This window comes from Melopsittacus undulatus, chromosome 8 (assembly GCF_012275295.1).
Source record: "Melopsittacus undulatus isolate bMelUnd1 chromosome 8, bMelUnd1.mat.Z, whole genome shotgun sequence".
In the NCBI taxonomy this organism is placed as follows: Eukaryota; Metazoa; Chordata; class Aves; order Psittaciformes; family Psittaculidae; genus Melopsittacus; species Melopsittacus undulatus.
In genome coordinates, this window is record NC_047534.1 from 1,092,274 (window position 1) to 1,118,647 (window position 26,374).

The 26,374-nt window shown below is 56.5% G+C and overlaps 1 protein-coding gene across 1 annotated transcript in view; it reads right to left on the reverse strand.

Annotated features, from left to right (window-relative positions):
- Positions 1 to 3,752: 3,752 nt before the first annotated feature.
- Positions 3,753 to 26,374, reverse strand: part of GRID2IP (Grid2 interacting protein) — a 29,547-nt gene continuing 6,925 nt past the window's right edge. Inside the window, 22 exon segments of the mRNA XM_034065639.1 lie at positions 3,753 to 3,824; positions 4,121 to 4,285; positions 4,859 to 4,977; positions 5,769 to 5,898; positions 6,354 to 6,440; positions 7,193 to 7,348; positions 7,772 to 7,968; positions 8,673 to 8,750; positions 9,850 to 9,937; positions 10,319 to 10,471; positions 10,473 to 10,733; positions 10,879 to 11,198; positions 11,335 to 11,452; positions 11,822 to 11,914; positions 12,626 to 12,629; positions 13,026 to 13,128; positions 14,216 to 14,403; positions 15,955 to 16,138; positions 17,691 to 17,785; positions 19,086 to 19,155; positions 19,511 to 19,596; positions 21,154 to 21,408. Coding sequence (XP_033921530.1) covers positions 3,753 to 3,824; positions 4,121 to 4,285; positions 4,859 to 4,977; positions 5,769 to 5,898; positions 6,354 to 6,440; positions 7,193 to 7,348; positions 7,772 to 7,968; positions 8,673 to 8,750; positions 9,850 to 9,937; positions 10,319 to 10,471; positions 10,473 to 10,733; positions 10,879 to 11,198; positions 11,335 to 11,452; positions 11,822 to 11,914; positions 12,626 to 12,629; positions 13,026 to 13,128; positions 14,216 to 14,403; positions 15,955 to 16,138; positions 17,691 to 17,785; positions 19,086 to 19,155; positions 19,511 to 19,596; positions 21,154 to 21,408 — 3,022 coding nt within the window.

The following is a 26,374-nucleotide window of genomic DNA, read 5'->3' on the forward strand; positions in this document are numbered from 1 at the left end:
TGCATCCATCCTCCCGAGGACACAGCGCTGGACCACGGCCCCCAACCCTCGCACCGACCGCAGCTCCCCGACTCGAGGTACAAGCGGAAAGGGAACTTACTGCGCTCAGCCGGGTCTCATTCTGCACCAGGCACCACCGAGCCTCTGCCAACTGACAGGCAGCTTAAATATTGCCAGAGGGTCGGGATTTGCCAGCGGAGCCGTTACCGGTGTCCCAAGGAATGAGGAGGAATATGGATAGTCAAAGTTAAACCACTGGCCTGGGCTCACTCTCCCGGTGTCCCGTGGCTCTGGTGAGCGTTATTTTCACTGTCAGGGCTCTCGGGTCAAACTCCACTGAGTGCCTTTCTCTTAAGCAATCGGCACAGCCCGAGAAGGGACAGCAACAATAACCCAGCCACGCTGTTGTCCTCCCGAGCTGACAGCCGCAGCATGGGGGGAGCTGACAGTGAGAGTGCCTGAGCCTCACAGAGAGCAGAATCCACCCATGGGATGGATGGGGTTTGTCACTTGCTCCCAGTTGATCCCAGTACCAGGCTGGAGGTTTTGGCTTCAGCATCGTCAGCCTGAAAACCTCCTGAACACCTATAGGCAGTTCTTGACCTTGATAACAGAGGCAAGTTAAATGGAAGGGGGCACCCCAGGGTCTGTAATAACAGAAAGCGAAGCCTTGGTGTCTGTGTTTTATCCCCTTGTTTCACCTTTGGCTTGTAGTGCAGATGAGCATAGCTACAGGTCTTTGAACCTTGTGATGGGAGATGCTTTCATCTGATCTGCTGGGACTTGGAAAACCCCAATTTCCCCTAATTGCGTTGGAATCTGGGGCTTCAGACCCAGTGCCCTGTGCTGGCTCCATCTGTGCCACTCCTTCCTGACTTCCAGCCTTTCCATTCTGGAGCTGACACCTCAGTTTGCCTCTTTGGCACCTTTTATGGCACCTGGAGAATCATTATAGACAGTGGGCCTTCGAACCATTATCAAGGTACCTGGAGAGAGGGTTCAAAGTGGTTGCACTTTGGCTTGGAGATGCCTCTTGCTGCTTTACCCCAGCTCCAGCTGCCCTCCTGCCTTCACTGTGACTTCACCAAAGCTGCTCCTTTCCTCCTTGAAGTCTTTCCCCCCATTTCCTGCAGGGAAGAGCAAACCCCCTGGAATACACTGAGGTTCGGGATGGAACCGGGATTGTCATGTCCCTGCTCCCGGCTCTGGCAGGGGGGAGCCTGCATTCCCTGCCTGCATTCCCTGCCTGCTGCCTGACTTATTGTTTCCTTCCCAAGGACAGGCTTTCCTGTGCCGAGCATCCCGTGACCGGGGCTGACGCAGGGGCTCTGTTGAGCCGGGGCTGTGGGGCAGTGCCAGGGCACTGGTTCTGGGCAGAAATGACCTCATGTTTCAGTACCAAGAAGCAGGGAAGGCAGCGTGGGATGGGTGATGCTGACTGCGAGGGAGGCTCTGGACCTCTGCAATGGGCAGTGGGAGGTTTTGCATCTGTACTGGGCAGCTTGGGAGCCTTCCAGTGCCTAAAGGAAGCTGGAGAGGGGCTTTGTGAATGGGCACACAGGGACAGGGCAAGGGGAATGGCTTGAACCTGCCCGAGGGGAGACTGAGATGAGCTCTGAGATGAGCACAGGAGCTGTGGCTGCCCCATCCCTGGCAGTGCTCAAGGCCAGGTTGGACACAGGGGCTTGGAGCAGCTGCTCCAGTGGAAGGGGTCCCTGCCCATGGCAGGGGTTGGAGCTGGAGGAGCTTTAAGCTCCCTTCAACCCAAACCAGTCTGGGATTCCATGATCATCCCAGAGCCGGGAGCATCAGGAGGGGTCTGACCACTGTAAATGCACGTGTCCAGGAAGGGATTTCTACCTGTCACGTCTCTGTTAGCTTTGCTTAGAGCTCTGTTACAGTCGCTGGTGCTGTGGCCTCCAGGGAGGACGGAGCAGCCTGCTGTAAACAGGCTAAACTACAACCAGAAAGCCGATAGCAGCCGGCCCCTATCTGCTGTTAGTGTAAAGGAGATAAATCCCTCTGGGGACACAAACCCGGCCTCAGCCAGGAATTCCTTTGCATAGGGAAACAACCACTGGCTCATCCCTGCACTGAAGGCTGCAGGAACACTCCATGCTATGCTAAGAATGTGCTGCTCACACCCAGCACATGAACCTGGTCCCAGCCCAAACCCAGCAAGGTCACAGCAGTGCATAGGGCAGGATTCCACCTGCAGCCATCACCCGAGCAGGGTCTGACATGACACAGAGGTCCATGCCATCAGGAGGCAGAAGGCAGTAGCTTTATTTCAGGAACAGCACATAGGCATGGGGAGAGGCTGAACCGTGGCTGAACACAAGTCCCATTATCAAATAATACATCCCTAAGTCAGGAGTTCTGGTTCTTGGAAAATATTCCCATAAAAATACCAAAGGGGTTGGAGTTCTACCCATCCTGGGAAGGGGCAACACGTAGCAAAACCTATGTACAGCACTGTCACCTTTGCGAGGGGAAAGAACCTCGGGTGGTTTCCATACTGAATATGTGGTTAGAAAAGTAAACCAACATGAAGTGAATGCAGTGTGCAGCATCCCAGACACATGGGGCTGGGGCAGCAGTGCCCTGGACCCACTGTCAGGGCTGGACAGCACTCGAAGCTACCTGGCACTTGAAGCTGTATGAGCTGAGAACACTTGTGGAAATGCACTTCACTCCCTGGAGCAGGGCTTAGAACCAGACCGAAACCCCCAGGTGGGATGCTCATCGCATCCCCCCTATGTAATGCACCAGTTGGTGACCCTGTGCCCGAGCAGGGGCTGCAGGAGGAGCTCTGGCTCTGGCAATAGATGGGAGGAAGGTTCCCTATGCTATGTCTTCCACTGGGCAGGATGCTGGAGCGAGTGGGGTCTGAAAGGCAATGGATGTGGGTTGCATGGAGCAATGCCTCCCAGTGTGAACACACTGGAGTGTGTTTGATGCTGGCAAGCTCTGGGGGCACCGTGTCACCCCGAGGGGCATGCACTGAGCAGGGGATGCTGCTTCCCTTCCATCCCAGGGACAGCATCTAAACAACAAGCAGACATTGTTGGAGGTTGGACCTGCACACTCTGAGTTCCCTGGGTACACTCAGCATGAACAACCGGCCATACATGAAAGGGACTCTTGGGATTCCAGCCCTTGGGAGCACATACAGGACAGGGATCTATTTCTCACTGGTCTCTGCCCCCGAGGCACCAAAACTGCTCAGGGATTTGTGTCTCCTGGTGAGTTCCAATAGGCCTGTAGTGCTGCTGCTGAACTCTAGGGATGACTCCAAGACCTGCCAGCCTCTAACCCACCTTTAAGCAAAGCTGGTGGCCAGGAAGGACTCTGGCCTTCCCTTACTCCAGCACAGCTGGGCACAACCAGACTGTGGGACCACACTGACCTGCCAGAAGGTTGTGTTGCATCCCATTGCCACCGGCCAGCAATGGCAGGCTCTGAGAACACAAGTGGGGGTTTACCCAGGGGTGCCTAAATCCTGGAATAAGCTGGGAATGGAGGATGCCAGGAAAGCTCTTGTCAAGACCAGTGAGGTGCTCACCTTCACGTCCCCATGCTTCACCCTCGCACCCATCCACCACCCCCTGTGGTGCCCGTTCAGCACCCCAACTACCCCGACCCCTGTGTGGTGCTGGGTGGGAACAGCAGCAGCGTGAGTACAACCGGCCTCAACAGGAGCAAATTGCACTTGGTTGGCAATGAACACTGCAGCTCATGGGATGCTCCCATCACCAGGCCAGGGGGGATGTCATCCGGGGGCTGCGCTGGCTCTCGCCGACCTGCACATCACTGAGTGCCCGCTGCAGAGAGAGCAGAGAGAGGAGATGGGCATGGGACAGGGATGTCCTGGCTTTATCCTACCCCTGCTTCCCATTGGACTGGTCACTCCATGTGGAGCTCCAACCCAGCCTTCATTAATGGACCATGACTCTCCATGGGGCTGGTGACCCTCAACCCTCCCTCACCCACCAACCTGTGCATTGAAACCTGGCACTTTACAGACACAAAGCCCTGCTCTGGCTCCCCCATCTCACACATGGGTCAGACACTGATGTTAACAGACCCCCCCCCAGCTGCCTTTACAAGCAGAGCTCACCTCAAACTTGCTCATGAACTCTGCAAAAATGCCAAAGAAAGCCTCTGAAGTCGTCATTTTGGAGTCCTCCCCGAAGAAGGACAGCACCTTACTGAACTCCTCCATAGCCTTGTGCTGCAGCTCATCCAGGGAGCGCATGGCAGGCTGGGCACTCTCCAGGAAGGACTGAGGGAAGTGGCTTAAGGACAAAGCCTGGTACAGGTCAGAGTCGCTTCTGCTTATCAAGTGGTTTCATCTTCGGTCTCAGAAAGGAGCTGCTGCAGATGCTGGCTGTGAATGGAGCCCACTGGCACACTCAGCTTCCCCAGCAGCGCTTATAGAGCCTTAGGTTTGGGTTGGAAGGGACCTTAAAGCTCCTCCAGCTCCAACCCCTGCCACGGGCAGGGACCCCTTCCACTGGAGCAGCTGCTCCAAGCCCCTGTGTCCAACCTGGCCTTGAGCACTGCCAGGGATGAGGCAGCCACAGCTTCTCTGGGCCGGTCTGGATGGATGAACAGCTCAGCAAGCTCACTGGCTTTGTGGCACTGGGTTTGCCTGCAGAGACAGGGGAACCAGTGACCATCACCAAAGCTGTTTCCCACACTGAGTGGAGAGGGAAGATTCACCAAGTGCTGGGATGAGGCTTTCCTATAGCCAGGCACAGCCCCACTGCTGCCTAAGGGGGCACAAGGACACCGAATGGTTGCACTGGAGGCAGTGAAGTCACCGGGGTGATGTGTCCCATTCACAGAAGGATACAGCCATCACAACAGCAAACCTGTCCTCCGCTGTCGCTGGCATGTTGTGACAGGCCATCTGTATGTCACTGACAGTGGTGTGCATGTCCTTTAGGTCGGCTGTGAGCGTCCTCTGATTCACTGCATGAGAAGGAGGGGTCAGGGTTAGGAGGCTTAGGGCTGGCTGCCTGCAGCACAGTGAGAGCCATGGGTGAGACAAGGTCTGACACTGGGTATAAAGCAGCAGCAGTTTGGGCAGCAGTGAGTGTTCAGTGACAGAGCAGTGGGGGCACATACAAAATCCAGCTGGAAATCTATGGCACAGACTTCCAAGTGGGAATTCTCATCCCCAGGCCTGCATGTCCTCCCTTATGTACCCACTGTGGCACCAATTCCCAAGGGAATTGCTCACAAACAGCAGGGAATGGGGTGCAAGGAGGATGCAGCCCCTGCTCCGTGTGCAGCCAGCCTGCTGTGACACCACCTCGGTGGATGGGTGATCCCCAGCAGCTACATGGCTTGTCTATGGCAGGCAGGGAAGCAGGATGGTCCTCAGCAGTGCCATAGCTGTTCCTGGATGGTGAACCCGGCACACGAGGGTGCTGTGTGCTCTGCTGGGGATGGAAGGAGGCAGGGGCTGCATGGAGCAGGGCCCTTCCCTCTGCTGCATGGACACCTCTGGACTTGGGAACCGCTGCTCCGGGTCAGGAGGCTCAGGTCAGTGCACAGAGCACTGCTGAGGCACTGCCCTGTGCAGCAGCATGGGACGGATGGGACCTCCCCTGTCACTGAGCTCATCCCTTCTAACCCCATCCTCTCCCTCAGGACCGTTCCTCACTCATCCTGCTCATGCCAATGCTGTGCTGCTCACGATGGATTCCGGACCCAACACAACCAAGCCACGGAGCTCACAGATGCTTCTGTCCCTTTACCTTTGGCAGCGAGCGGCACTGTGGGAAGATCCTTGGCAAAGCCCAGGAGCTCTGGGAAGTGTTGGCTGAGTGACTTGGCGAGGATGTGCAGGAAGGTGGATTTCCCATCAACCGTCTTGGTTGTGTTCAGCTGCAGCAAAGCAAAACAGGTCAGGAGGTCCCTCAGCAGAGAGGGGGGTTTGCAATGGGCTCAGTGTGCCCATCACCAGACACACAGGGGCTCTTCTGCTCTCTCAGCTCACCCTGCATTTGTGTGCATGGTGATACCAGCCATGATATGTGGATTAATGGTTAAATAGGACATTTAATGTTTAGACAGCATGTTACACCCAGATGAGTGGTGCCGAGGTGCTATCGATGCTCTCACCCCATCCTCCACAGCAGCCCACGTGGGATGAAGACCTTTGGTTTCTCCAACCCCACAGCCTGTCAGCGAGCATGGGTCTCAGGCCCCAGCACACTGAAGCATCAGAGCACTGGTACAGCCTCTCTGAAGCCCACCCTGTGCATCAATCCAGTACCCTTGTACAGGGACAGGCACCAGCATTGGTGCCTCCTATACAGAACAGGCATGTGTTGTCCTACCTCAGTGAGAAAGTTGATTTTGAAGCCCGTGGTTTTGCTGGTCCTGGGCTGCCCATTGTTCAGGTAATTCCCCATTGCCAGCACAAACTGCAGGGAGAAAACCCAGTGAGAGACTGGCCACTGACCTCCAGCACTTCCAATGTCCCTTCTCCTTCTGGGCCACAGGGACCTATGGGTGATGTGGTAGGAGCAGAGCTAAGAAGCCACCCTCTGTCTTTAGGGCCTCTTTCCATGCCAAGTCACTTCTGCTAAGGGGCCCTAGATGAGTTCATAGAGCATCAATAATAAAATATGACCAGTTCATTCAATGGGTTAGATGAATGCATGGATACAGGTAAAGGCAGAATTCCTGCTGGCTCTGCACACACAGGCAAGTGCCAAAGCTCTCCTCTCCCCAAAGCCTTTTGTGACTGTTATCTGTAAGGGGGTGTTTCAAAGGGAACAGTGAGCAGCAGAGCCAGCTTTCCCCTCCAGAATGCAGCCTTAGAGGCACATCAGGATCCAGATCCGAGCCCCAGCATCCCTCCTGGGGCCTGGCGAGGAGCAGGGACCTCAGGATCATCCGGGTTTCACCTTCCATTAACATGCAAGCAGCCATTGCCCCCTATTGACTCAGTGCTGGGGGTTACTGCCCAGGTGCCACTGATCTGGAAATGCCTTTGTCACATTTTGAGCTCATTTATCCCACCTGCTGCTTTTAAACCCCCTTGAACATCAGTGTGGGGCAGCTGAAGTCAGTGGGGCCAAGCAGCCCTGCAGCAGGATCTGCGATGCCCAGGCTCCTGCAAGCATCCCCATGGACACCGGTGGCTGATAGCAGCAGGTAGGACTGTGCTGACCTCCAGGATCTTGGCCAGCTTCTTGCTGCTCTTGAGCTCCAGAGAGGCCTTGCAGATGCACTCGTAGCTCGCCTTGATCTCCTCTGTCTTCTCCTGCAGAGTGCACTTGAAGTGCAGGCTGCGCAGGCGGATCTTGTACTCTGGCACTGACAGCATCTGGGATCAAAAGGGGACAGTCACCAGGGTCCCCATCAGCCTTAACCCTCCTGTATCGTGTTTGTCCTGGGGTATTTCCCTGTACATGGGAGCAGCCTGACAGTGGCTGGAACTCGCAGGGCACAGCCAGTTTGCTGCCACAGGATGGGGACATTTCATGCTGATATCCACAAGTGACTTTGTCACCTTGAGCTGGGTAAAGTCACTCCTGTCACGGAGCAAACACCAAAGGATGTGGTGTTGCTGTCCAGTGGGAGCTGCTGGATGCCTCAGCTGAGCACCAGTGCCCAGCGGTCCCTGTGACCAGTGCCACCAGCTCTCCCCACCCCAGAGCATGCAGGAGCATCCTGCTGCTTGCTCTGTGCTTCCCTTCCCTCCAGCTGCAGAGGGACATCCCTGGAGCACATCCCTGCCCGCAGGTACCTGCAGCACAAACTGGTCAGGCTCACTCAGCTTCCCAGGGCTCTCCTTGTAGCTCTGGAAGCGCTGCACTTCCTCCCCATCCGGTGCATACAGCAGGAGCTGCTTGATGTGGGAAGGCTCCAGCCGGTCCGTCTCCATCGTCATGAGGATCTGGCGCAGCTCCATGTGCGAGAGCTTGAGGTGGGCTATGAGGATGGCTGTGGGAAGGGAGGGATGTCACTTGGAGGGGATGGCTGTGCTGGGGACAGGCTGCCCAGCAGCATGGGGCCAGGAGAGGATGCTCAAGGTGTGAATGGTGCGGACTGCTCCATGTGCCCGCACCGGCACAGGGTCATCCATAGGGAGAGGAAGGGCTTCCCACTCCCCAGGGCCCTGCAGAGGCTGCATGGGGACCCTGAGGAGTTGCTCTGGTCCTGCAGACCCCCGAAGGGCATTGCATCCTGTGCATGCACATCACCAATGCATCAGGCTGGGTTGCTATGGAAGCCACCCCCAAATCTCCTCCTCTCCTACTCCTCATGGACAGGAGACCTGGTTCTCACAGGGTCCCACCAAGCCCTTCCATGCTCCTTTACATCAGAAGCACACCCTGAAGAAGCAGCACTGCCCCTTGCACACCCTCACTGCTCCATGGGACCATGCAGGCTCTGTCCCTCTGCCCCCTGAGGCCAATGAGCCACATCCCATCTCCATCCCTTGTAAATGCTGCTTCTTCCCCCTGCCCAGGGCTGAGCCCAGCCTGGAGGCTGTGGGAAGAGCCCAGAACAGCAGAGCTGTGCTGGGATTGTGCCCATGGGATTGTGCTCATGTGGCCTCCTTCCTTTTACCTTTCCAGTTCTCTACATCCCCGGCCCCATCTCTGGGCCCGTTCTGGGCTGGGCTCACCCTGCTCTTTACTCACATGTGTTGTAGGCCTTTTTGTGGGACAAAATCTCAACCACGTCTTTCTTTTTAAAGTTCTCAGGCATGAGAGTTGGCTCTGGAAGAGAAACTGAGAGATTTAATCATGGGTAAGGACAGGCTCAGGCGGCTCCAGCGGGAAGAAACCTGTCCTGAAAACAGGGAAACCATGAGTGACACACGGATGCTGCACACAGCAATGGCTCCGGGAATCCTTGAATTCAGCGATTCAAAGATCTCCTCAATGGAGGACTCAGTTGGAGCTGAAAGAGGCAAAACGAGAGGTGAGACACACACAAAACCCCAGACTGCCCCGAAACAGCCCCAAAATGATGCATCCCGTTTCATCCCTCTTCCAATGCCAGTCCCAGATGTATCTGCCCCTTCTGGCTTAGCTCTGCCCATGCTGCCATAATGTATCTTGTCCCTTGCAATAGAGCTCAGCCATCCCATTGGCATTTGGCTCTTCCCAGGGTAAATGAGGCCATGCTGCCCCATGGATCCCTTTGGGAATACTGTGGGGGACAGGAGCTCTCTGCTTGCACCCTGAATGCCTCAGTCCATGGGTCAGCAGGAGACCTCTATTCAAGAGCAAGAGGGGAGACATGTGGTAGCCATGGACCCCATACCTATGTCTTGTGGGGTGCTAGCATATCATACATGCAGAAAGAGAAGTGGTGTTTGTAACGCTCCTTATGGACACAGAAATGTTCTTGTGGCTTTCTCAAGGCCGAGTTCCCAAAGCTCCAATTCCCTTCCCAGCTGCAGCCATTCCCGCAGGGCTGTGTCCCCACTGCACGACCCATGGCAAGCAGAGGCTGGGCACAGCTCAGTACTACATGGTGCAGGTTTGAGCTTCTGCTGGGCTGTGGGGCTGCTCCAATGGGAATGGTGCTGTGTGAGCTGGGAAGCAGCACAGGGAGAGGAACTCCAGCTGAGCTTCCTGCTCCATCCAACTGAAACGTGGGGAGAACACAGGGAACAGCAGCCAGGGAAGTTAAAGGAGATTGGGAAACAATCTCCCCCTTTATGACCTGCTGAGCCACACGATGCTGAGCATGAGCAAAGGCTGTGCTGGGTGATGCTGGGACCAGACACTGCCCCTCGGCCCCCCAGTTCCTCCCAGTGCCCTGGTCCCTGGCCAGCACCAGGACCTGTTGTGGGGCTCAGGTACTTACTGGTAGGCTTCTGCGTCCCGAAGTGCAGCTCCAGGTCGAGGTATTTGACCATGTCACTGAGCTTGTCGTAGTCGGAGTCCTCCCCGAGCTGCAGGAGAGTGAGAGTCAGGAGCCACAGGGACACCCAATGGCACCCAGTGGCCACCATCCCTCTGCCCCAGCTGAGGGCCAAGGTATTGCATGGGTGGCCCAAGCAGGGGTTAGGACATCATGCCCCATCCCTGGCAGTGCTCAAGGCCAGGTTGGACACAGGGGTTTGGAGCAGCTGCTCCAGTGGAAAGGGTTGGAAATGGATGGAAATTGGATTGGAAATGGATGAGCTTTAAGGTTCCTTCAACCCAAACCATTCCATGATTCCATGCTCTGGGCAGTGCTCAGGGATGCTCCCAATGACCTGCACAGCCTCAGCACAGGAGCCCTTCCCCATCCCACATGTACCCTCACCCCATAGCCCCCCCCATGCCCATACCTGCCCCCAGATGGTCCCTTCCGAGTTCTCGACCTGCTCCCACCGCAGCCTCTTCACACTCATGTGGTTGGACTCACTGCGGCGATGCAGGAGCCCGCGGTGCAGGGGGGGGGCACAGGGCACCGGGGGGGGGGGGGGGGGGGGGGGGGGGGGGTGGGATGGGCTGCAGGTGGCTCAGTAGGGACTTGGGGGCCGGTGCTGGCACCGTCTTTGTGGCATCGGCTTTGGTGGGGCCAGACTGGGAGTCATGGAACTGCATGGGGGGTGGCGGAGGGGGGGGGCTGAGCGGAGGGGGGGGGATGTGGTCCGACAGCGTGGAGTAGGTGAGGGAGCTGCCCTCGTCACTGCTGCTGATGTACTCGCTGCTGCTGACATCGTTGGTGACGAAGCTGCCCTGGTCGTCGTGGAAACTCATCTGGTGATGGAGAGAGCAGAGGATGCAGGTGGGACCTCAGTGTGCATCCCTCCCTCTGCCATCCATAGAGCCCCATAGCCTGCGCATCCATCCCGGTGCAGGCTGCCCATGGACCATCACCAAACCCCCCCTGTGCCACACTCACCTCCTCATAGTCATTCTCCGGGGTGAGGAAGTCATCCACGATGGTGACCCGGTGCCCCAGCTGCTCACTGAGGGCATCCAGGAAGCGGTCGGTGTCACGGCTGCGCGGGGGCCTGGAGAAGGTGAAGAGCTTCTTCCGTCGCGACATAGGGCTGGGTACATAGTGCCGGTGCTGGGGCGATGGGGCCGGGCTGCTGTCCAGGCTGACGTAGGGGTTGGACTCGGTGCTGGTCGGGGAGGCCACACTGCTGTGCAGCCGGTAGTAGCACTGCTGGGATGACACTGGGTCGCTGGGCCAGGAGATCACTGACTTGCGGGAGCCTATGGGGCAGAGCAGCGTTGAGGGTTCTATGGGGGAACCAGCACTGCTTCGGTCTAACACAGCACCAAGGGAAGCTGCAGGACACCATTGCTGAGCCCCCAGCACTGCCTGTGTCCATGGGGAGCTGATGCTCACCTGTAGCATGCGGCAGCTCCGGGGCAGGAGGTGATGCTCTGTGCAGGGCAGTGCTCCCCTTCTTGCCAGCAAAGCTGCTGAGCAGGCGGTTTTCCAGCTCTGCATACACAGCCGACATCTGCAAAGCAGGCAAAGAGCTGCTGTTGATGCCTGAATCAGTACAGGGCTCGTGGAGACCCCATAGACCTGTGATGGGAACAGGACAGACACAGCGGACCCCCAGCTTCACCCAGCCCAAGGCCATTCCCCAAGAGCCCCACAGGGCAGCAGGAGGATGCTGACAGACACCAGTTAACGCTGTCTGATTGCCCAGGAAGCGATCTCAGAGGTGAGCTCTGAGGCAGGGATGCTGCAGCCACCGCAGGTATTACATGGGCACATCCTTTCCCATTCCCTTCCTCTGCTTTCCTGCATTAGCACTAAAGGGGTCAAACTGTTGATGCTGTGAACGCAACAGTCCCACATGGGTTGGCCGAGGGCATCGCACCATTTTGGGGTTGGGTGTCTCCGGCAGGGATGTGCCATCTCCAGCTTGTCTTTCCCCAGGGATCAACCGAACCGGGACCTCCACAGTGTCACTCTGGCCTGCAGGGAAGGGAAGGAAGAGACAAACCAGTCAGGGACCCCCCTCTGCCTGTGCCCCCAGTGATCCTGACCCATCAATGTTCCCCCATCTCCTGCTGGGACCCAGCGCATGGTGAAGCACCCGGAGCTGATGGCCCCGTGCATGGGCTGTGTGGAACAGGGAATGTCTCACTGCAGCTCCCCTGGGTGGCAGCAGGAGTCAGCCAGCAAGGAAGCATCGTGTGTGCTAGAGAACAAGTGTGATCGAGCAGAAGTCCTCCCGTGCCTTGCCCTTCACCTCTCCAGATTCACCTTCTTGCTCTCTATAATGAAGGCAGGATTCATCTCTCAGTCCACCCAACTGGTAGGTTTGAATGTGCCTGTAAATCCTCAGCACCAGAGCAGTGTTGTGACCATGATGCTGTCACTGTGTTCCTCAGTAGGCTGCACACAGGGCATGGTCCAACCACGGAGTTCCCATCGCACTATTTCAGGGCAAGAGGCATTATCCAGGACACGTGCAGGACTCTGTGCTATGCTGAGAACCCTCAGGACACAGACACTGCCGTGCCCTGGATGTTCCTTTATGGTTCCTTCTCATTCAGGCTCCCTGGTAGGTGCTGGACAGGGGTCACCATATGCAGCACTGAGGTTGCAGAGTCCCAAATCCGATCCTTTCAGATGCAGATGCCCATGCAGCACCATCACCCCAGCAGTGTCCCAAGACAGGGCTCAGCAGGAGGAGGGAGGGGGATCCGGATCCCATGAAGGCACAAGGAGGGACATTGGTTTGACCAGCTCCAAATAAAACGTTTTTCCCATTGCATCCATGGGGTGGATGTTCAGAGACTGATGCTGCAGCAGTGTGAGCTCTGAGACCCAGTTCATCTCCAAAGGTATGTGAGGCGCTGCCGGGAGGATGCATCCTGAAGTCCCTGCCTTTCCCAAGCCACTGGAGGGCAGTTCGAATGGATTCGCCTTACCCAGGCAGGAGCCAGGACATCCAAGCCCTGCGCTGGCTCGATGCTCACCCCACCTTTCCCCACCGTTCCTGCTCAGACGGGGCCAGGACAGCGGCTTGGGCACAGCGGACCCAGCTCCCTCCTCCCCATAGGACCCCCTGGTACCCACCTGCGGCCCCATCCTCGGGGCGGGGGGTCCGGAGGCTTCCCCTGCACACAGATGCTCCTCGCACGGAGCTGCGGTACCGCTCCTCTGCCTCCGGCTCCGCTGCGGCACACAAGAGCCCCGTGAGGCACAGACCCACAGCTCCCCCTCGCCATCACCCGGGGCTCCCCCGCATCCAACAGGACATGGGGTGGCTCCATCCAACAGCTTGTGGGGCACATGAACTCCAGCCCTAAGCTCGGCTGATGCCTTCCTGCCCGCAGGAAGGGAGAAGGGGTCAGCCCTGAACCATGGAAGAACCATGGTGTGTGATGCATTGGGCCATGTGCAGCTCAGGGCTCAGGCTTACAGCAGGGGGAAGATACCGGAGCATCAGGCTCTGTGGTATCTGACAGAGCAGTGCGTGGACAGCCCAGTGCACACAGGCACCAGAGATCATCGCTGTTTGGAAGCCCAGGTGAGGGACTAACCCAAACTCAGAGATCTTTGGCCATTGGGCTTCCACGCATGGACACACACACAATACACCAGAACAACCAGAGCTCCACATGGGCTGAGGTTGCTCCTTTCACCTGAGAAGCTGAAAGGAGGAAAATATATCAGGTTCCTTCTGCTCTAAGGTTTATAAACTCATTCTAGGGTCTAAGTCCTATGACATGTTAGGTAGGCTGGGGCATGATTCTGCACACACAGTGGTAACTGAGAGTGTAAATGAGGTGAGCAAAAGCTGTGCTACAATAACTGTGCTCCTCCAAAGTCTCTCTTGAAGCACCCCCTCTTCTTACCTCCATTGAGTCTACAATAAACACCTCAACACAACATAAATAGCTTGCAATAAATGAATTTGAAGGCAATTAAGAAGTCTGAATCCAAAGATTAAGCCATTTCAGTCTGAATTTGCCCTCACTTTCCTGCTGTCTGACTGCAAACCCTGTGTGTTCCTCAGCTTCCTTTGCTCCTGAAGACATCATCCCTGGTGTCATCTCCCCTCTCAATGCAGTTTCCATCCAAAACTACAAGGTACAGGAAATGTGACCTCCTGCCTGACACCTGCAAATCAACCTCACCAGTGACAGGAGCTGGAGACCTCTTTGTGCTGCTCTACCTCCCACACCTAAGGGCAGTGTATGGGCAGGATGCTCCCAGTGTGATGGACCACGGTCCCCATGGACCTGGTGGGATGCAGCACATCCATGTTGGAGTGCAGGGACTTTCCTCTCACCTTCCAAGGACTTGTAACCCAGAAACCTGGCAATCTTTTGCTGGCAGTGCTCCTGCTCCTCATAGGTCAGCAGCTGGTAGACAAACTGCCAGAGGACTTGCTTGGCCGGTGTGTCCAGCACCGGGTACACATCCACAATGAGGGTGTCAATGTTCCTGCAGAATGGGAAAGAGAGGGCTGGGCAGTGAGCGCATCCCTATGGCACAGCCCTGTTTCCCTGTGCTCGGCTGGGGCTCTGCCATTGGGCATTGATGCAGACGGATCATTCCAGAGGTGTTGGATTATAAGGAAGGGATGAGCCCTTTGGGAAGTGGAGTTGTGCAGCTGGAGCTAACGGGAAGCATTGGGTGATCAGCACCTGACAGCCAGGGATAAAACCTGGTGCTAGGGAGGGACAGGCTGGGTTGATGGCTGAGGGTCACCAGGCTCAGTACTGGGCCCTCCATTTGAGTCACAACAACCCCATGGAATGCTCCAGGCTTGGGAAGAATGGCTGGAAAGGTGCCTATGGAAAAGGACCTGGGGACATTGGCCCACAGCAGGTAAAGATGAGCCAGCAGCTTGCCCTTGGGGGCAAGAAGGCCAAGAGCATCCTGGCCTGTATCAGCATGGCCAGCAGGACAAGGGCAGTGATGGTGCCCCTGCACTGGGCACTGGTGAGGCTGCACCTTGAATCCTGTGTTCTCTCATTACAGGAGAGACATTGAGGGGCTGGAGAGGGGCCACAGAAGGGAATGGAGCTGGAGCAGGGCCTGGAGCACAAGAGAGATGGGGAAGGGCTGAGGGAGCTGTGGGGTTCAGATGGAGAAGAGAAGGCTCAGGGGGGACCTGATGGCTCCCTACAAGTGCCTGCAGGAGGATGGAGTGAGGTGGGTCAGTCTCTGTTCCCAAGAAATGAGTAATGGGACAAGATCCTTGATGCCCACATCCAGCAGCGCTGGGGTGGGCAGCAGGTAAAACACTGCTGGGAGACCAAGCAACGTGTGCTGCCCTGTGCTGGGGACATGATTCATGGCACTGGGGCTCCCATCCTTGTGCCACTGAGCAAGTATCCTGTTAGGATCAGGGCTGTATTTCCCAGCTGCAGACCCCGGGGACTGGATCTGCTCCCACAGCTGCTGCTCCTCAGGGTGACATACCCATCTGGGGAGCCCCATAGGGGAGCACAAGCAATGATTTCTGCTGCCTCCCCCAGCAGTGCAGGCACAGCTGTAGCCCATCCACATCCCGAGTGCGACCCAGGCTGCTGAGGAGCAGCACAGCCCAGCTCTGCAGGAGGAGGCAGAAGCATCACCCAGCACCAAAGGGATGGCTCCTTCACTGTGGTGCAGGGAGGTTAAAGATCAAGGGCAGGAAACAAGGGCACTACTGAAAGCCTGGAGTCTGCAAAGGGATCAGTTTCAACCCTTGCAGCAGAGCAGGGTGTGCTCCATCACAGGGTGAGGGCTCTGCCAGCCGCAGCATCCTCGCACTGCCACCAAGGGCGTGCTGCTGCTGAGCTGCTCAGAGTGGGAAGACAAGGATGAAACACTGGAAATTCACTGGAAGAGGTGGAACGGGGCTGTTGGGAACAGCCGAGAGCAAGAGAGCAGGGTCACCATGAGGGGTTTAGGGATGTGCTGCCAGCAAAGGGGTCTGCCTTCTGCTTGGGCATCACTGCCAGGCTGGGTACCAGCTCTAGAGGGATGGAGCTGCCGCCGAGTTACCGATGTTGGAAGAAGCCTTCCAGCGCCTTGCAGACGGAATAGCGCTCGGGGGGGGTCAGCAGATGCTCCAGCTGCTGCGTGAAGGTCCGTCCTTGGATCTTGATGCTAGAGGGGAGGATCTCTGCCACCCACTGCAGGGAGGTGAGCGCGGAGGAGCTGCTCGGGGGGTCGGCAGCGTCCGAGTCTGCAGGGCGCAGGTAGAGAGAGAAGAGACAATTGAACAGATGGAGCCTCCACCACGGGTTAGAGGCTGGTCCTGAAACCAAGGGGCAGAGCTGGGGATGCCGTGAACGCAATGGGGTTCGGGCAGTGGGCTGCGGACGGTCCTGGATGTGTGTCCCCATTCCCTGCCTGCAGCCGAAGCACTCGCACACCCTGGGCTCCACCTCCTGGTCCTCCCGTTAAATACCTCGGGGAAGGGAGATCTCGGAGCATGGAGCCTCAGCCCCATAGAAATACAGACCCTGATGTGCTGATACAGAGGCTGTGGGCACAGGGTAAAACCAAGCAGGTTTCAGGCACTGGAAGGCAGCATGGGGACAAGGCGGAATGGCTCATCTGGGGCTGTGAGTGCCCCTGCCTTCAGTTGCCCTGGAGCTTGTGTCTGTTCCAGTAAGTCCATGGACCTGCTGGACATGAGCTGGGTGTTTTGACAGGGATGCTCTCTGGATCTCTCTCTTCACCCGTGCTGCTTCCCACTTTCTGTGAGCACAATCAGATGTTGTCCCTTCTCTGGCTCTCTAAAGCCTCTACTCATGTTTTAAAGTAATTTATCATAATCATTGACTTCAAAAGCAGCATCAGTCAAGGGTTACCTCTGAGTGAACTCAGGCTTGGAAGGGCATTTGCTTTGCCAGGCCCATCTGCACTGCTCCCTGTGCTGTCTCTGCAGCGAGTGCAGGGCAATGCAGCTGCAAAAAGGGACCTGACCGAGACCATGGGATACACTTTCCACATAGGAATATCCATAGGATGTGCTTATCCACTTAGAAATGTGACTGAAGTAGCAGGAGAAAAGTATCCCTCTTTCCTTGGTTTCTCCTGGGAGGCAGGGATGCAGTTTGAGTGCCACTGCTTGGTAGTGTTAAGTAGTGAGGTGCTCAGGTTTGTTCCTAGCACACACACATATGAGTTGGTATCACAGGGCTCCTAAGGTGCAGCTCTGGAGAATCCATTGCTGCTCCAGAGGGAAAAGCCAGTCCCTAATTCCTGCACTGTGGAGCAGCATCCCAATAACACACTGACCCTCCTGCCTTTGGCAACACAGCAGTGACCATGCTCTGCCCTGGGCTGTGGTCCTGTCCCTCTGCCCCAGCAGTGCTGACAGGCACCCACATGGCCCCAGCCACCCTCCCTGCTGCTGTGCTCACCACAGCAGCTGAATTATTCATCCAGCAGCAGCTATTCCGAGCAGCAACATCCACACACAAGGAGGGGTTTGCACAGCGGCCATGGATGCACAGGGTTGGGTTACTCCGGTCAAGGACACAGCACAGAAAGGACATTGGCAAAGGCTGTCAAGGGCGATCACACAATGGGATGAACCCTTCCACAGAGCAGCCAAGCCGGAGATGGAGCCTGATCCCAGAAAGCAGGCGAGGGGAGCAGTGCTCCAGGCAGTGCATTGAACCTGCTGAGCCTATGGGAGCTATTTGGCAATTCCCACTGTGGGGAATTGGAGTTGGAGATCCAGCGAAGGAGTCCTGCAGCCCCAAACCCTCCTCCCATGCTCTTACCATTGGAGAAGTTGACGATCCCCTCTTCCACCACCAAGGTGGGCATCGCCCCACTGCCCTGCAGCATCGATACCACCTTGTCATGGGAGCAGTTCCTGGGGACACAGAGAGGCAGGGTTAGGGCAGTGCAGTGGACAGCAGCTCAGGGTTAGGGCAATGCAATGGGCAGGATTAGGGCACTGCAGTGGGCAGGATTAGGGCACTGCAGTGGGCAGCAGCTCAGGGTTAGGGCAGTGCAGTGGGCAGGATTAGGGCAGTGCAGTGGGCAGGGTTAGGGCAGTGCAGTGGGCAGGATTAGGGCACTGCAGTGGGCAGCAGCTCAGAGAGAGCAGCAGTGAAGCAGCCACTTGTATTTGTCTTACAGGAAGCCTCATCTCATTGCTCAGAGCCAGGCAGCGCTGAGCCCCACTCTGACCCCCAGGCTCTCAATCTGTGCTTGGTTTTATCTGTGCTGCACAGAGAAGAGCCCCAATAACACCCTACAACTGAACCGGTGGTACTTTAACCACCCACAGACACAGAAGATGAGCTTCTCCTTTCAATGGTGCCGTGCTGCGGGTCTCTCCTTGCCTGGCCTAATTCCGCAGCAAAGGAAAACGCAAGGTGGGTGTAAAAGGTATTTTTGTAGGCAAAACCATCTCGGAGTGCCCTTGGAATAGGGTACAGGCCAGCCTGGGACACTGCCTGCTCAGAGGACAGTCTTTGTTTCTCCTCTATGCCCTGGCAATGCTGCATCAGCCCCGGGTGTGCTGGATCAGCTGAAACGTGAGGAGCTGAGCACTGACAGAAGCAGCATCAGATGTTTAACCTTTAAATATTCATCACTGTCTCTCATCCTGCAGCCTCCTCTCATCCTCTGCTCTTGGGTTTTGGGTGGAAAGCCCAGCCTGAGGACACATGGGCTGCTGGAGGGGTGAACACTCACCTCTGGTTTGATTGCTGTGAGCAAATGACACACAGAAGCATTAACTTCTGTATAGAAATGCATTGCACATGGTTCTAAGTTTATGATCCTGTTCTGGGAGCAATCCATGGGCTGGCTGGTGCTCTGCTCCTTTCAAAAGCAGAGCCCCAGGGCTTTGACATGTACCACATAACCCACAGTGGCTCGGATCAGGGTCTGGGGTGGGCTGCAGTCAGGACACCAGTTACATGCAGTGCCATGCATTGTACATGGTTACTGGTGCAGAGAAGTCAACGGGGGAGCAGGGATGGAGCTCAAACACCACTCGCAGAGCCGGTCTTTATAAGGGAATGTTAAAGGAGATGTCCACAGGGGCCAATCCCCCCCATGCACATCAGCAGAGAGCTCTCATTCGGGTAGCACAGGAGAGAACAATGAAGATGCAGGTGCTCGGGCACCTCCCACCCCAGGTCTTCTAAAGAGCCTCCTACCTCATATCCAAGCCATTGAGGAATAGGATCCGGTCTCCAGCCTTGAGAGCAGCCTTCTCTGCTGGGCTCCCTAAATCCACAGGGAACAAGAGGGGCTTTAGCTGGCAGATCCCTGCTCATGGGGATGGGTCCCAGCTCTCCAGCTGCTCCATGGTCAGGGAAACCCCCCATGGAGCAGGGAACCCACAGCAGCTGGGTTATGTGAGTGAGCTGGGGCCATTCACTGGGCATGGTGACGCCAGCACCCAGCTTGCATTGGGTATGATTCCAGGCTGTTCACTGCACATAGAACGTTTCCCACCTTTCAATACACCAAAGGCACCAGTGACTTTTGCTGTTTTCCAGCCAACAGCAGGTACTGAAAGCTTCTAATTCAGAGCTGAGCTATCTCAGTGCCTGAATCCGGTGGCTGGGGCTTTCCTTACCTGGCAGCACAGACTCGATCCACACCGGGGCATGGCCACGCAGCGTGAAGCCGAAGCTTCTGTTGCCTTTATAGACTCGCACAGTTCTGCAGGGGAAAGGCAAACATGAAACCAGAGTCAGTGCTTGGTTCTTCTTCCATTCCCCAGCCCTTCCAATGCCCTGGCATCTCCTTGAGGATGGCTGGAGGGATGCAGGTGCCATCCCTTATGTGTTATCATCACAACCCTGAGGCAGACGCAGTCCCCACTGGGATCAGCCCCTCCATGCTGGAGCTCTTAGACCCAGTTCCTGCTTTCTGCAAGCTGAAGCTTAACATCCATTAACCAGGGCTGCAGCCTGGGGAGGTTGGAGGGTCAGGAGGAGACAACGGCTCTTTAGGGCAAAGCCCCTGAGCATGGACTTTGACTCTACATTAAATACTGAATCCATAAATAAAGCATCCAGCCCTTCAAAGCCAGCGTGGTTTTAAAGTGGGACATGGGATATAGCTTGTACATTGCACAGGATAGGAGACAGCGTGCTTCAGGGGCAGAGACCTCATCGGATGATGAGAGAGACATTACATTCCACTAGGAAGTTTTGGAAGGAGCATTAGGAAATCTCCCTGCTGGGAGGGTGATTGGAGCTGGGAATGGTTCCCTGCAGGAAGCTGAAGGGAAGCAATGATACAGAGCCTGTTGTAGGGATGTATCCTGCACAGTCAGGAAAGGAGACTGTGCTGGAGCTGGATTTTGGACCAGTCACACCAAACATTAGCCTGGCAGGGGGTGGGATGCTGCTGACACCAGCTGCAGGCAGGGGAATGGCTCCGGGCATGCCTGTGGCAGCACTGCCCATCCCAGAGGATTCCCCAGCTGTGCTGTCAGAGCAAATCCTGCTGGGAATGCAGCAGGAGGCACCGCCAGCTGTGCTCTGGCCATATGAGAGTGGGAAATGGGTCAATCCCCTGTGCACCAGGGATTGTCCCTCTTTCATCCTTCCTCCCATGGCCTCAAACAGACACCCGCTGGGGCAGGGCAGAATAACACAGCCTGTTCTGGGCCAAGGTGCCTGGCATGGCCATGTATCCTGCATCCCATTGGCATGGCCAGGTGTCCTGCATCCCACCAGTACATCCATGTACCCTGCATCCCAGCGGCCCACCAAAGTACCCCACATCCCATCAGCATGGTCAGGTACCCTGTATCCCACTGACATATCCAAGTACCCTGCATCCCATTGGCATGGTCAGGTGTCTTGCATCCCACCGGTACATCCATGTACCCTGCATCCCATTGGCATGGCCAGATGTCCTGCATCCCACCAGTACATCCATGTACCCTGCATCCCACCAGCATGGTCAGGTACCCTGTATCCCACTGACACATCCGGGTACCCTGCATCCCACCAGCACATCAAAGTACCCCACATCCCATTGTCACAGAAGCCAGCATCCCCTCACACCCTGCGGCTCATCCCAGCCCTGTGACAGCAAGGGGGCAGAAAGAGTGGCTCAGAGCTGGGACAAGGGGCACAAACATGCCCAGTGAAAGCCTTTGCTCACCCTCATCCCAGCTGGATTCCCCCCACTCCTCATCCCAAAGCCATCCCCAGACCCAGAGGCTGCCCCCATGGACCATGGGGCTCTCAGGAGCGGTGTTACCTGCGGGCAGCCCCCGAGGCCACATTGCTGGTGAGGAGCGAGGTGGACTTGCGCAGGCTCTTGCTGAGCTCCTCGTGGCTGCGGGGCACGGAGCTGGCCCGGGTGGACACCAGGAGCCGCTCGTGGTGGTCCTCGCTCCGGCTGCGCCGCAGGCGGTGGCTGTGCTGCTGGCTCTTGGAGCGGCAGAGCTTGCTGATGAGGCTCTGCGACACCACCTCGTCAAAGCGCTGCCGGTGCTTCTTGGGGATGAAGATCCTGCGGGAGGGACACAGGGAAGGAGTGAGGAGCGTGGGGGGGATGTGACCCAGAGCCCTGGATGCTTGTGCTCCATTGGCCTCAGTGCTTGCATTGCTGTGGACACCAGGGATGCTCACAGCATCTCTTGCTCCATCCCATGGCTCCAGCAGGATGAGGATGTCACACCTCCCCACGGCACTGGGACTGATTCAAACAGCCTGGACAGGACTCCACATTCCCTGGCTCCAGCCTTGGCTATTGCCACACTGCTTCCCCTATGAGCAGGCAGGACCCTCACCCCTTGTGAGATGCTGATGCTGCAGGGATGAGGATGCTGCAGATAAGGGGACACCACTGAGAACTTGCTCTGCTCCAGGTCACCCCCTGCCTGGTAGGAGCTGCTGTGCCAGCAGCCAAGAGGCCCTTGTGCCCCCCAAAATGACCCCTGAACCCTCAGTGGATGCAAAGTGGGATACTGGGATGAGAGCACATCCACACTGCTCCCACCTCAGTCAAGGTGTCACCCCTGTAACACCCCGAGACACCTTTCCTTTCCCTTCTGCCACCACAACAGTGAGACACCAACACCCCCTCACCTACTCCCACCTCCCGTTTGCACATTTTGGGGCTTCAGGAGGAGCTGTTATCTCCGGGTGTTTCTATAGCAACTCCACACCGGGCTGCTCCTCACAGCTGCCTTAGACAACAGCATCTTGTGAGGTTCATTAGTGCTCATCACCTCCGGTGCATGAGGACGCGCTCCCTACATCAGCACAAACCCAGACACTTGTGCTGCAGGTGGGATGTGAGCATCACCTCAAACTGCCCATGGACCTCATCCCATGGGGAGCATTAACTGGGGCAATCTCAGTGTCACAGGACCCACAGCACCTTGCTCTAGGGGGGCTGCATTGGATGGAATGGAGGTGGTGGAGAGGCTGCGGCTGCCATCAGTCCCCATCCTCAGGCAGTGTCACCAAAGGAACCCTGTCTGAAGCCAGAGGAGAAGGAAGGGGAGGCTTCAAACCCAAACCTGCTGTGACCAGGACATCTTTATTTCCCCCCAGCAAAAGGCAGAACCCAAAATAAGCCTGATGAGTAGGAGCAAACAGATCACCACCATCCCGAGCCTGGTGTATGCTCCCACAAAGCATTTGGTGATGATTTAAAATAAGCATCACACTGGTACAATTCACAATCACTTTGTGATCAAGCAGCAATAGAAAAGAGTGAGGTGATGCCAATAGATGCTTCAAACTCAGCGGTGTCCTATGGGATCACAGCCCTGTGGCAAGGGAGGATGCAGGGGAGCAGTGAGTCCCACACCTCTGGCCCATGATGGGCTCCCACCAGGGAGAAGTCCGGGTTCCTTGAAGGGAAAAGCATCATGCTCCCATTTCAGTTGGCCAAATTAAGCTGCCCTGTTCACTGCAGCAGGGCTGCCCCACTTTGTGCTGCCTGATGCAGACATCAGGGCTGAGGAGTGAGCTGGGCTCCATAACCAGGCAAAGGACATGCTTTAGGGATGAACTGGCTCAGGGCTAGGAGTAAAGTGGTGTCTTAGCAAGGAGAGGGGCTCACTGGTGAAAATCATCCCATTAAAGCAACAGAAGAGTTTCCTTCTGCAAAGCCCTCTGAGAGGAGGTCTTGAACAAGGAGTTCTCCAAAGGTAGCACATGGGATGTCATTAGACATGGTTGGTGCCTCAGCCTGTGCTCTGCTCCAGCACAGTGCCCAGAGCTGAGTGAGGAACCCTGGCTATGTCTGCAGCTCCCTGCAATCCCATGGGATAAACCTGCCTTTGCCCATCAGTGTGGCACTGAAGAGCAGCACCCAGCTGGGGTTTCCCTCTCCCAGCAAATCCCACTGGGATGCAGGGAGCATGGATGCGCCCACCCTGTTTGGGCAGACAGGGAGGGCTTGGAATCTGCCCAGCGCTGACCTCTTGCCTTCAGCTTCCTCTTCCTTCTCCTCAGGTGCTCCAGGTCAGCCCTGGCTCTGTTCCCTGTGGGAAAGGGGATGGGAAAAGCATCCCCAGCCCATGCTCTGAATGGGAATTCAGGGTGTTTTCCAGGCCAGGAGAGGCCCCAGAGGCTGCAGGATGCTTTGCCTTTGATCCTTCTCTGAAGCAGCCCAGTCAGGACAGCAGCACAGGGCTGCAGGATGGTCCCCATCAACTTAGCTCCCTGGCACTCGTCTTAGTCACACTCACTGCTTTTAAACTCCAAGACATGCCCCTTGCAGCCCCCTCTGGACAAACATCCCTGCTCCTGCAGCCTGTGCTCACTGACAACCCCACACCATGGAAAACCACTTCCACAGCACACAGGTCCTGTGATGGGCACCCAGCTCTGCCCTGGGATGCTGGGTGCTGAGATTCACCAGTGCCAGACCCATCCCCTTAAGCAGGGCAGTGGTGGTGGCTCCAGCCCTGGTGGGAACAGGCAGAAGCAGCCCCATGTTTGCTCAGAGCTCATGTTCAGCCAGGGCTGGGAGCAAGAGGACCCCAATGCTTGCTCCATCACCCCCTGCACCACACAGCACCCCCAGACCGCATCCTCAGCACCCATCCTTTGCTGGACCACAGGGATGGACACAAAGCAGACCCAGATGGGCTCTTCCCACCTCTCCCACCCCAGTTTTCCATCTGAGCTCCCCCCAACAGCTCCTGATGAGCCTCTACGGCACCACCTCATGCCGGAGACATCGCAGGGACGTTTCCCATCACACCCAGCACCACACACACCACGCGAGGAGCAGAGCATGGACACATACCGAAAATGCCGGGAGAAGCTCCGGTCCTTTCCCATTTGTCAGGGTCGGGAACAAAGGGGAGATGCTTCAGATCCTCATGCAGCTGAGCCTCAGCCTCGGCTCACACCCACAATGCAGCCGGATCCAACAACCGAGCCCTGCGCCAGCCGGTGCTGCCCTGTCACTTGTCACCCCTGCGGTGCACAGGGACACAGCCAGATGGGCTGGTGAGCATCAAACCCTACCTGTGCCGAGCCCCTGCCTGCTGCCCACTACGCACCCAGCACCGGCTGGACCAGCACCATCCACCCCGTGCCTCCGGTGGAGCAATGGGGCTCCAGTGCCTGCTCTGCCCTCCCTGCTCCAGAGCCTTCCCCAAGCACTGCAGGCGCTGTGATGTGTATCTGGAAGGATCTCGCAGCAGAAAGGAGGGCACTGAACTCCGGGGGGATGCCTCCCTGGTGCTAATTAGTTGACTTCTAAAGTGCTTCTGTTTAAATGACACGCTGCAATAAGGGGTGAGAAAGCTTAAAGGCAAACAGCATCGGCGGTGGGTATGTGGATGGTGGAGATGCTCTGGACCAGGACCGGCATCAAAACCATGGGCCCAAAGCTCTCCCCATGCCACAGAGCATCATTTAACACAGCAGTGCTGTGCGTTAAGGGTAGAAGATCACAGACCCCACATCTCTAATTTAAATAATGCTGTCTTTAAGCACAGCGCTCGCGTTTGATGGAGAGGATGTGAAGCTTCCCGGAGCTGCCAACATCAGATGTGATCTCCGGGTACCAAAGGAAGGGAAAATGAGAAGCGGATGGTTTAGTCCGAAACCAACAAGCAAAGGCCTGACCTTGAGTCTGTTGGTTGTGCAGAGAAAAACACATCCCAGGGTGGATTAAAGCACTGAGCTACTCTTGGATTAGGTCTAAACTGTGCTATGTAACAGCTCCCAGTCTGGAGAAGCACTTCCCCAGTGTGCACTGGAATTCATGCACTTTGGGGAGAGGAAACTCTTGCACAGCCTTACCCAGCATCAGGGCTTCTGCTTGTGAACCTGCACTGATCTGATCCATCCTGACCTACCCATGTGCAGCCATGCACTGGTCCCCAGCCCCAGCAGCACCGACAGCACCAGGGGACATGGAACATCTGAACCCTCCTGCACAAGCAGGACTCGCTCCAGCCCAGCACTGAGCTGGACCTGCAGCTTTCACAGGGGCTGGTATCCCATTATCCACCCTAATGGAAGCTCCGTAACCACTCCTCTGGCTGCAGATGTTCTGCAGATGTGGCTGTTGTTACCATTAAATAGGAATGAAGGTGTTTTGCACCCGAGAGCACAGACACGCTGGGATGCAGTGGCTGTATGTCAGGTTCAGAAGCCTCTCACAGCCATTCTCCAGCCACCCCACTGCTACTTGGGGACAACCCAAACCCCTGAGCCCCACACAGGGGCCTTTGGGGAGGGTCACACTCTCCTGACCCACTCCTGTACCGGCTCCAGTGGTGATGATGCATCAGCTGCTGGTAAGAGCCTCCCTGGAGCAGCACCGCAGCCCATGCCTGGCTGGGGTCACCTTCCCCATCAGCCCTGGGGGCTTTCACCTCTCCCAAACCCAGTGCCCCTGTGTCCAAAGGAGGAACCAATGGCTTTGTCCTTCCCTGGCAGGGACAGACAGCCCTGAAGCTGCTGGAGGCCTGCAGAGATGCCCCCAGGAAGCACGAGCATCCTTGTGTCACCTCCTGCTTCCCAGAGCCACAGGGAGCAGCCTCCTCAGCCCACTGTCCCCAGCCTGCTTTCTGTTGGGAACACCAGCACAAACACAGCTTTCCATGGTCTATATAAGGTATTGGCAAACTCAGACCATGTAACCACCACCCAAAGGAAAGAGGTGGCTCAGTGCTGGGGCACAAGCAGAGCAGGATGCTACAATCTGCACTACAGCCATAGTGTGAGTTGTCAGAATCTGATCTCCATTTGCACCGAGGCATTTTGGCCATGACCTATTTGAACTCTGCCAATGAAAACAGAACTCTGCTCCCCAATGTTTCACTGCTGACATGGTTTTTATCCCTGCTGCCCTAATTCCCCTTTTTTGGGCAGTTGAACATATGCTGGCCCATCGGATTAGGGATTCTTTAGAATGGAAGCAAACCAGAGCTGCTTTTCCTCCATCACCAGAGGCTCTATGCAGGCAGGGGGACAGTGTCTGTGTGTGGTTTGAGGTG